General features: G+C 48.0%; 1 protein-coding gene across 1 annotated transcript in view; it reads left to right on the forward strand.

The window, feature by feature from the left end:
- Nucleotides 1-9,954, forward strand: part of CLPB (ClpB homolog, mitochondrial AAA ATPase chaperonin) — a 135,227-nt gene extending 125,273 nt beyond the window's left edge. Inside the window, exons 14-17 of the mRNA XM_026658360.1 lie at nucleotides 3,732-3,805; nucleotides 7,646-7,765; nucleotides 8,342-8,446; nucleotides 9,034-9,954. Coding sequence (XP_026514145.1) covers nucleotides 3,732-3,805; nucleotides 7,646-7,765; nucleotides 8,342-8,446; nucleotides 9,034-9,285 — 551 coding nt within the window. The 3' untranslated portion in view covers nucleotides 9,286-9,954. The remainder of the gene's footprint in view (nucleotides 1-3,731; nucleotides 3,806-7,645; nucleotides 7,766-8,341; nucleotides 8,447-9,033) is intronic.
- Nucleotides 9,955-10,525: the final 571 nt, after the last annotated feature.

Here is a 10,525-nt window from a genome sequence, read left to right on the forward strand (position 1 = left end):
TTTTGCTTGGGGCGGCCAGAAAGCCAGAGCCGGCCCTGACCACGACCCTTGGTAAATTGTTCCAGTGGTTAATTACACTCACCATTAACAATTTACGCCTTATTTCCAGTCTGAATTTGTCTAACTTCAACGTCCAGCCATTGGATCATACTACACCTTTCTCTGCTAAATTGCTAATAAATATTTGTTCCCCATGTAGACTGTAATAAAGTCACCCCTTAACCTTCTCTTTGTTGAGCTTAATAGGCTGAGCTCCTTGAGTCTGTCACTATAAAGTATGTTTTCTAATCCTTAATCATTCTTGTGGCTCTTCTCTGACCCCCTCCAATGTATCAACATCCTTCTTGAATTGCGGGCACCAGAACTGGACACGGGATTCCTCAAATTCCTTCCGCTCCAAGAGTGAGGCTCTTGCACAGATGGTATCTTTATTGACCTGAAATTCTGCCACATGGAAGATCTCATCTCGGAGGATTCCCCTTCGCCTACCCACCCATCTCCCCTCCAAGTCTGAGGGCGCAGCTCTTGAGGGGCCATACTTTATTTAGAATTTTTCTTAAATTATTAGAAATTGTATTTGTTTGTCCATTTTTATGGTACAATTTCCAGTTGGCTTAGTTTTTGAGGCGCTCTTGCGTCCCACACCATTCTTGAACTGTCTGGATGGTTCTAGGGTCTATGATGGTGATGGGTGTCTAACGAGCACAGAGCAGGACCTTTTGCATTATCCTTTCTTGCTTCTGAGCTCCAAAAACTTCTGAGCTAGAGAAGTTCTACCGTGACTCATGCCGGAAGCATCAGACCCAAGAGTGAGGATCCTGTGAGATGATCTTCAAAGAAGCAGAATTACAGGTAAGTAGCTTTCTCTTATTGAACATCAGCATAGGGCAATGGATAGGGTGCATCTTCTAAAAATTCAAATAAACGGTATTTGTAAGTAGTGGGAGTGGCTGAGAATTCAAATGTACATCTTAGTCCTCAGCTGCTCCCGGTCTTTAGTACACCGGACCCTCACTAGAATGTGGGGTTTTGGATCCATGCGCGGTCCCGCACTATAAGTGAATTTGCGCTATATAGATGCGCGTTCTAGCGAGGGTCCGCTGTAGTTGTTTTGTTTATAATCATAGCACCTAAGAATGCCAGTCACAGACCAGGCTCCCATTGTGCCAGGTGCTGTACAAACACAGAACAAAAGGACGGTCCCTGCCCTAAAGATCTGACAATCTGAACATAAGACAAGAGAGAATGGATGAACACACGCAGACAGACCAATGGGGGAGTACAAGGAAACATTGGAACAATATTGGTCAGCATGATAGGTAGTGGTTACACCACACCAGCTGTAATGACTGTCATCTTTAAAGTGGGCTGGTAATTAGGGGAACAGTTGTTCGTTCTTGGTGCTTAACTATCTATGTGAGAAGAGTTTAGTTTCTTTTTGGTGTCTTAAGCTTTCTGGAGAAGTGGCTGCTCTTGTCACACACATACAGCATCATCGCAGATGGTCATTCCAATGAGAACTTCACCTAACTAGGAAATCCACTGGAAATGGCTGAGAATTTGTTCTGAGTGATCTGCTAAACCTTCGGTGTGGAACTAGCAACCTCACAACTCTCACTGTCATGAAACCAAAAACTTTAATTATTAGTGATGGCCATGTATGTTTCTCAGCTTCTCTCTCTCTCGCTCGCTCTCTCACACATTTTTTAATCTTGAGTGGTAGGTGGCAGAACTCACTTTATACAGAACCTTTGATATTCAGTCAAAATAGGTAAAGAACAAGGCACATTTGCAACTGAACTTTCAAGAATAACATTTAAAAATGCCAAGTGCCACCTTCTAAACGAGGACAGAATTGAATTTTAATTTCTGGGAGATTAGTACAATTTACTGAGATGGCGGCAATGAATGACAACCTGCAAAATGTATTTTGGACTCTAAAGTCTGGTTGCAGTCGATTTTCATCTGCCGCCCTGTAATTTGCTGAGTTCTCAGCTTTGAGAGCTGCTTGAATGTTATGGGGACGAGCTCAGTATAAGCACCTGGATAAATAGAAGAGCTGCTTCTTCAGTATCTTTACATCTGTCTGTGAAACCAGCAAGCGTTACACGTGAAGAAGCTGTGCATCGAGGTTACCACCTTTGCTCTGTTTTGTTCAACCTTCAGCTTACAAAGGGCCTGCACAGTGGAACAATACCATGCCAAATTCATTGTTGTGTATTTAAAATCCCCCTTTTATCACCAGCTCTAGGCTTTTGTGCCACATTTTACTACAGAATGCATAAAAATACAAAGGGATCCTGGGTCTGTATCTAAAGACCCTCCCACCCCACTCAACCTGATTCTCTCCCCAACCCTGCTCACCCACTCCTACCCAATGAGCCCTCCACCAGGAAAACATCCGTGCATCAACACATGTGGGCTCTGTCATAGTAATGGAGGGGAGCAAATTCCAAAATTCAGGGGCCATCCCATAGAACGCCTCCCATTTAACCTAGGATTCGGTTAGCTCCAGCACCTCAGCTGCCCTGGTATCCCATGGGGAAAGAGGTGATCGCAAAGGGTCTGCACCATTTGGAGATTTGCATCTAAAAACCAACACCTTCAGTTGTCCCCAGACATCTACAGCAGAACAATGCCACTTTAGGGCCCTGCCTGCCATAGCTTGACGTGAATAATGGATGCCAGTGGTACTAGCCAGGTGGGTAAGGCTTTCAGGATCCAGCCCTTAGAGCGTATAAGATGGGACTTTCAAAGAGCTGACCATTGGCATGCTTTCAGAAATTCTCCCCATAGCATCTTTCACGCAAGCAATAGCTCAACAAAAATTGCTGCATTAAATAATGTAGCTAACTAATTGCAGAGGGAGAGAGAAATGAAGAGAGATTTTTAGGCTATAAACAGCTAATTGCTAAGTGCAAGTTTTGCTGTTTGCTAAAGAGATTTAAAAATGCAGAGCTCGGAAAATAGTGCAGAGCCTACGCCTGTATGTCTGACTGATCAGGTGTGACAGCCATAAGCATAACAACACTAGACGGCAGGGTACTTTGTGTGTAATGTAATCAGCATCGGTCATGACATTTGCTCCACAATCCATAGATAATCTATGGAGGCCAGGCCAGGTCCTGTGTTATCGAAGAGGTCTCCTTACGGAGATGAATTGAGAGCTCTCTGGGATTATGAGAGCATGGTACAGAGGGTCCCATGCACAGTAAGTATCATCAGTGAGCTGTAGTCCCCTCTGGTATATGCAGCTGGCACAGGGTGGGTCCATGGGCTATGAGATCTCCATGCACCCCAGGCATAGTGAGGCCATTTGCTCACGTATATTTGACAGGCACAGTGGATCCCATGGAGTAGGTCAGTGGGGTACAAAGAACAAGCTTCCTCCCATGCGTGCTAATTCTTTAACCTGCTTATTCTTGAGAAGCCGGTGGGCTTTGATCGCGAGTGACGGTCATGGCATGCACAAAGGCAGCTGCAGAAAGCCATGCTGCCAGCAGGGTAGTACCTGTGCGGTCCTTGAGGCAGTGCATGCCCATGCCTGTATGAGGACTTCCTGGGTCTCTTTTCCAGAGTCTCCCGTAAGCCTCAGTCTTCTGTTCCTGCCCATTTCCTCACTCCTATGCAAAGTGCCGTGTCTGTTCGCTCTTCCAGGGGTCAGTGAGACACGAGGCGCATCCTGTGCCCTGCCTTAGACATTTATACTCTGTGACTTTGTCTCCTTTCAGATGATGTCCAGATGACTGACAAGATAACCATCTCGAAGCAATTCAAGGAGAACGTTATTCGCCCAATCTTAAAGGTACAGAGGGTTTTATTTATTGCCTATTTCAGATATCCTAGATTTTCATCCCTGGGCCGTTGTTGCTGTTTATTTTCGATCACCCAGAAGTGTGCTAGGTGTGCAGTCTCTGCCTTGACAGCTTACAGTCCAGCGGGTGGCCTGGCAGGGGAAGGACTAACTTGGGATTCTCCCCCATCCCAATCCTGGCCCAGCCTCTGTGCTCTGCAGCAGAGTGAGGGGACCAGAAAAGCGTATAATGCCATGGAGATTCTGGGTGTTGCTGCTGCCCATAGGCAGCTGAGACTGGGCTGGGCTGCCTAAGTTACGCCACGGCTGCACCGGTCTCCAAAACAGCCCAGACTCCCGCTCCTTGTAACAACACAGCGGGAGTGAGCTTTGGGGAGGGCTTTGGCTGAAGCGGGACCTAGGGTGCGGAATGGACCGTGGTGAGGCAGGAACCCTCGGAGCAGCCAGGCCTGGGGCGATGATCTTATCGTCCACTCCCGTTTCAATACAGCCAGGCCTCAGGGAGAGGGTGAGCTTGGGCTTTGTGTGGCGTGCAGGAGCCAGTCAGGGAAGGCATGCGCTCACAGTGGCCTCCTCCAAAGATGGCTTCAGTGTTGCAGCTGGGTTGGCCAGTAGAAAGCCACTGGCAGGTTCCCCCGGGTTCTCTGACTTGTCTCATTTCCGCCAGTCTGTGGAGCAGGAACACAAAAGCTCTGCCCCTCCCCAAGCCTCCCTGGCCCACTGTGAAAGGCCCCAAGGAGTGAATGACAAGGAGCTCTGATTATTCATAGCGCCCTTGACTCATTTCTTGTGGGCACTGCAGGTGCGGGTCTGAGTCTGGAGGGGTGTGAGTGAAGGGAGACGGGAGGCTTGGCCCGCTGGTACAGAGAAGGTATTCCATGCATGGAGGGAGGCATGGGGAAGGCACGGAGATGATTATGGAAGGAGAGGACAAATGGGGGCATATGGCATCACTGGCAAAAGGGGAGAAGTGATAAGACTGATAGCTTTCTTTGATAGGATAACGAGTCTTGTGGATAAGGGAGAAGCTGTGGATGTGGTATACCTAGACTTTAGTAAGGCATTTGATACGGTCTCACATGATATTCTTATCGATAAACTAGGCAAATACAATTTAGAAGGGGCTACTATAAGGTGGGTGCATAACTGGCTGGATAACCGTACTCAGAGAGTTGTTATTAATAGTTCCCAATCCTGCTGGAAAGGCATAACAAGTGGGGTTCCGCAGGGGTCTGTTTTGGGACCGGCTCTGTTCAATATCTTCATTAACGACTTAGATATTGGCATAGAAAGTACGCTTATTACGTTTGCGGATGATACCAAACTGGGAGGGATTGCAACTGCTTTGGAGGACAGGTTCATAATTCAAAATGATCTGGGCAAATTGGAGAAATGGTCTGAGTTAAACAGGATGAAGTTTAACAAAGACAAATGCAAAGTGCTCCACATAGGAAGGAAAAATCAGTTTCACACATACAGAATGGGAAGAGACTGTCTAGGAAGGAGTACGGCAGAAAGGGATCTAGGGGTTATAGTGGACCACAAGCTAAATATGAGTCAACAGTGTGATGCTGTTGCAAAAAAAGCAAACGTGATTCTGGGATGTATTAACAGGTATGTTGTGAGCAAGACACGAGAAGTCATTCTTCTGCTCTACTCTGCGCTGGTTAGGCCTCAGCTGGAGTATTGTGTCCAGTTCTGGGCACCGCATTTCAAGAAAGATGTGGAGAAATTGGAGAGGGTCCAGAGAAGAGCAACAAGAATGATTAAAGGTCTTGAGAACATGACCTATGAAGGAAGGCTGAAAGAATTGGGTTTGTTTAGTTTGGAAAAGAGAAGACTGAGAGGGGACATGATAGCAGTTTTCAGGTATCTAAAAGGGTGTCATAAGGAGGAGGGAGAAAACTTGTTCACCTTAGCCTCTAAGGATAGAACAAGAAGCAATGGGCTTAAACTGCAGCAAGGGAGGTTTAGGTTGGACATTAGGAAAAAGTTCTTAACTGTCAGGGTGGTTAAACACTGGAATAAATTGCCTAGGGAGGTTGTGGAATCTCCATCTCTGGAGATATTTAAGAGTAGGTTAGATAAATGTCTATCAGGGATGGTCTAGACAGTATTGGTCCTGCCATGAGGGCAGGGGACTGGACTCGATGACCTCTTGAGGTCCCTTCCAGTCCTAGAATCTATGAATCTATGAGACCAGATCAGTGATGTAAGCCAGGGTAGCCTTTACATTTAAGCTTGATGCAGTGGATAATGGGCACCCCGCCCCAATCCAGCTAACCAACATCGCGTGGTTTTATACATAGGGCTATGGCAAATAACCCCTGTCCTCACTCATCAGGTAAGCCTGTTAGAGCCCCGCTACCAACAACTGCCTTTAAGCATACTGGGGAGCCAGTGTGGTTCTGTTCCCAGTATGGACAAGGCCAAATTGGGGAGCTGAGCCCCACGCCCAATGCCATGAAAAACATAGCAGTAATGTTACCCTCCATCATGTGGTGTCACACCCAGATGTTCAGACACAGTCCCTCTCTCATACACACATACACACACAGCTCCTGGTGCTGAGGGGTTAACTCGTCGATGGAGGAGGTTCTGCTGTTGCCACAAGCAGTGAGTGTATGTGAGCCGGTTAATGGATGGCAGCAGAACTCCCAATTGAATTACAGCCCAGTATTCAATCACCAGCGTAAGGGCCGTGCACAGAATTGACATGTTCCAAATATATATATATATAAAAAACACATGTAATGTGTCAGAATGACAAATTCTGGAGCTTAGCTTCTGTTCTTTTGCTCTTACGCTTCTTTAAGAAGTTTCTAAGGCAACTCTGCGTGCTGCTGGACTTGCCCTTCCAACACAAACAAGGAGCTTTGCCTTCACTGCAGATGGCACATTCCTTGTGTAGACGTGGAATCAAATCTCCTCTTGCTGACCCGAGTATTGTAGAAGTTAGAGATGAGAGACTTATTAGGGCCTCGAGTCCGTTCACTATTCCCAGACAGTACAGAATCGTTCCCAAGAGCGCATTCTTCAGTGCTTCTGTCTAGTTTTAAAGAGAGACCATTTCCCACAGCACCTAGCAGGCACTGGAAGTTTCACTGGTGGTAGGCAGCTGCCCAGCTCTGTGCCACATAAATCTGCTATTAATAACAACACTTAACGATGGCATGGGGTGTTACATCTTCAGAGCACTATACAAACCTGAAGGCATCCTCACAATCCATATGTGAGGTAGAGCAATATTTGTTTAAAGCTGGAGAAAATGAGATCAAAGAGCTTTGGACCAATATTTTTAAGCTTCCTCTAATTTTGAATTCCTGCATTTTTAGGCACCCATCTTGAGACGCTCAGAGCTTGAGGTTCAAAACACCCACAGTTTTCATTGACATTAGCAGGAGCTGTGGTGCAGGAGTCTCAGATCAGACTCTCAAAAACACAGGCACACAAAATCAGTGGGCACTTACGAAAAATTGGGCCTAAGTGACTTGCACAATGATACAAGTGAGTGTCGGAGCCGAATTTAGAACACGGAGATTTTCAGTTCCTTCCTGTGCTGCTTTTAGACTTATGAATTCCTCACCTTAGCACCCAAGCGTCAGTGCGTGAGAGGCTCTCGATGGTGGGGATCTGGCATTTCTGGTGCATGCACTTGGCGCAATGGTTATTAGCCACATGTTGTGTTGTGGGAGGCAGTGTAAAGAGCAGTTTGGAGGCAGGCATGATTTCCTGGGGATCTCCTCTTCTAGTGCCAGCAGCTCTCCAGAGTGTCCTGTGGCTTAGATTTCCAGCCTGCTGCTGCTGATCTTTGCCCTTTCTCCTCGGCAGGCTCACTTCCGAAGAGATGAGTTCCTGGGAAGGATCAACGAGATCGTTTATTTTCTCCCGTTCTGTCACTCGGAGCTGATCCAGCTTGTCAGCAAGGAGCTGAGCTTTTGGGCCAAGAGGGTAAAACCAGACCATTGCTGAATGTATTGCTTTGGGGTTCCCCTTCCCCTTAATCCATACGCAGCCGGAGGCCCTAACCAGACTTTTGTCCTATAACCTTCTTGTGCCCAAGTGAACTAGTTCACAGGCATGACCCCCCTCTCCTCCATGCCATGCTGGAGCAGAGCAGCGTGGATTCCCTAAAGCATCATGCACTTCCTGGAGCTTATCAGAGTCACTTGCTGCTGTGCTTGCACATGGAGCTGAGTTGCAAGGGCTTGTGGGTGGGGAATTCTGGGGGTGTGGGTGTGGAGTATGTGTTACGCATCATTAGCTCTATCGTCAAATGAGAGCAGGATACCTGGGTAGGTATGTTATACACCTGTGCGGCTCAGGATCCTCCAGGCCTGGCAGACACCCATGACCCACAGCCCATGTTATACAGTTTTTGTCTCACCAGAGCTCTGGCTGGGGGTAACCTCAGCATCCCTCCATGCCAATGCTCAGTGTGTTCTTGGCCTCCAGATAATCATTTCCTGGAGCAGCTGGAGCCAACTGGACCGTTCCTTAACATGCTGTCCCTTTCTCATTCTGCAGGCCAAAGTGAGACACAACATCACTTTGCTGTGGGACAGGGAGGTGATGGATGTGCTGGCAGACGGCTACAATCTGCACTATGGCGCCCGGTCTATTAAACACGAGGTAAGGCATGATGTGCTACCTTGCCCTGTCCGTCTGCCTTCTGCACCCAGCAGCGCAGACTTCCCCTTGCACACCAGCCTGGTTCTGGACAGGCCACGCGTGTTACAGGCGGTCTGCTTGGGAAAGGCTGGAGAGAGGCAGGAAACTCTTCACTGGGATTATTGTTTGTATCTTTCCTGTGAAGAGAAGCTCCTTCAGTGACCATGAGTCTGAGGGAGAGAAAATAGTGACTGATAGTTTTGAAAACACACCTCTCTCTTGGTCTTGCGTTTGTTTCTACTCTGACACCTGTTAAAGTCACAAAGAGATTACTTGATTGAAAGGTTCCAGGCATACGGGGTTCAGAAGCAGCTGGAGCTGTTTGGCGTTCAGGGCGCGTACTGCATTCACCCAACAAAGCAGTGCTTGTTCACTTCCCCCAACTCCAGCCCGGCGAGTGGTGGTTGGCCCTGATCCTAGGAATTAGAGATGAAAGAGACCCATTAGAGGTAATCCGCTGTGTCCCCTGCAGATGCCAGGTTGTTCCCTACCAGGCCGATCTAAGAGGGCAGAAGATTTGCTAATGGCGGGTGTTTTCCTTCCCGCAGGTGGAGCGTCGTGTTGTGAACCAATTAGCTGCCGCCTACGAGCAGGACCTTCTGCCAAGAGGCTGCACCTTGCGAATCACGGTGGACGATTCGGACAAACAGCTGCTGAAAACCAAGGACAGCTCCGCCCCTGACAAGGAGGAGAGGAAGGCCCCGACGCTGCGGCTGGAGATAGTCGAGAAGGACAGCAAAAGCCGAAAACTGGACATCCAGGCTCCCGTGAGCCCTGACGAAATTTCCTTTATGTTATAGGCACAGGGAACGCCTCGCACACCACGTTCAGCCAAAACGGCCCACGGCGGCACGCTTCCGGTTGTACTGGTCATGAATAAAATAACCACGAGACACGGAATTTGCAAAATGGCCCATCAGTGAGTAAGGACAATGGTGGTGGATCCAGGCCCCCAGAACTGGAGGGTGGGGTTCTGGAAGGTGACGCGCTCTTTTTGTTTGTTATTGACTCTCCTAGGCAGGAGAGACCATAGGCTAACTCTCCGGTGTCTGCACTGAGTCAGGGTCGGACACCTCCATCGCAGGCTAGAGCCCTAGCCACTGTCCCAGTGACGCACTGTGCTGCCATTCGCTTTACCTGAAGGATGTGGAGAGGGGGTGGATATATTGCAGCGTGGAAACTCTTCAAGTCAGAGGAAGTACTTGAAGGGGGTTTTCAAAGAGGAAGTTAAGGCACATTCCAAGTCAGACCAGCTGTAGCAAGTCTGGCTCCGGTAAGAATTTCTGGAGAGAACAGGGGTGTATGGACAGCTAACTGCAGAATGTGCGGGGATGGCTTTGCAGCTGAGAGGAGCCATGTCAGATGCTTGGCTTTGTGACGGCTTGGTTTTCACAGTCCCCGTGTGCCCCCCGGCCCTATGGGCTTCAGACACATCCTTTAATTTATTTCAATAAAATTCAAAATCTTTATATGGCATTCTGCTTCCTAGCAAGGGTGGAGGGATTGCGATTGGTAGGAAGGAAATGGGGATTTCCCCTCCCTTATGAACAGGAGCAAGTGGTGTAATGGTGGACTACAGTAACTTACCTGTCTGTGAAACCCCTCCCTTGCCAGCTCTCAAATGGGAACCATGAATAATAGAGACGAGTTTCCATCTTTCAGTCCTGGCCTGGTGAGATCATGGTCTAAACCCATTCACTGAATGCTGATGCTGTTCCTCACGCTTCCGTCTCTCTGCTGCTGGCTAGATGGTCTCTGCCCTGCAGGTCGCTTTTCTGGCAAATATTAAATATTTCATGGTTAACCTAAACGTCTTCGCTGTTGCGATGTCAGAGCTCAGAGCAAAGTTCCCCGGGCCAGACAAATTGAAAGATGCATTGTCTGTTACAAGTAAAAATTGGATTTGTTCCCTGAGCGATTGTAAGGTCCTCCCTCTGCAGGTTTAACTCGTTAGAGATGTCGCCATTGCTGCACTAACTGAACCATTTGTGTGCCGGATGTCCTTCCCTGCAAACCTAACAGACTCTCACTTCTGTGCAT

The sequence above is a fragment of the Terrapene carolina genome, unplaced genomic scaffold (genome assembly GCF_002925995.2).
Source record: "Terrapene carolina triunguis isolate 2854851 unplaced genomic scaffold, T_m_triunguis-2.0 Scaffold430, whole genome shotgun sequence".
NCBI classification, from domain to species: domain Eukaryota; kingdom Metazoa; phylum Chordata; order Testudines; family Emydidae; genus Terrapene; species Terrapene triunguis.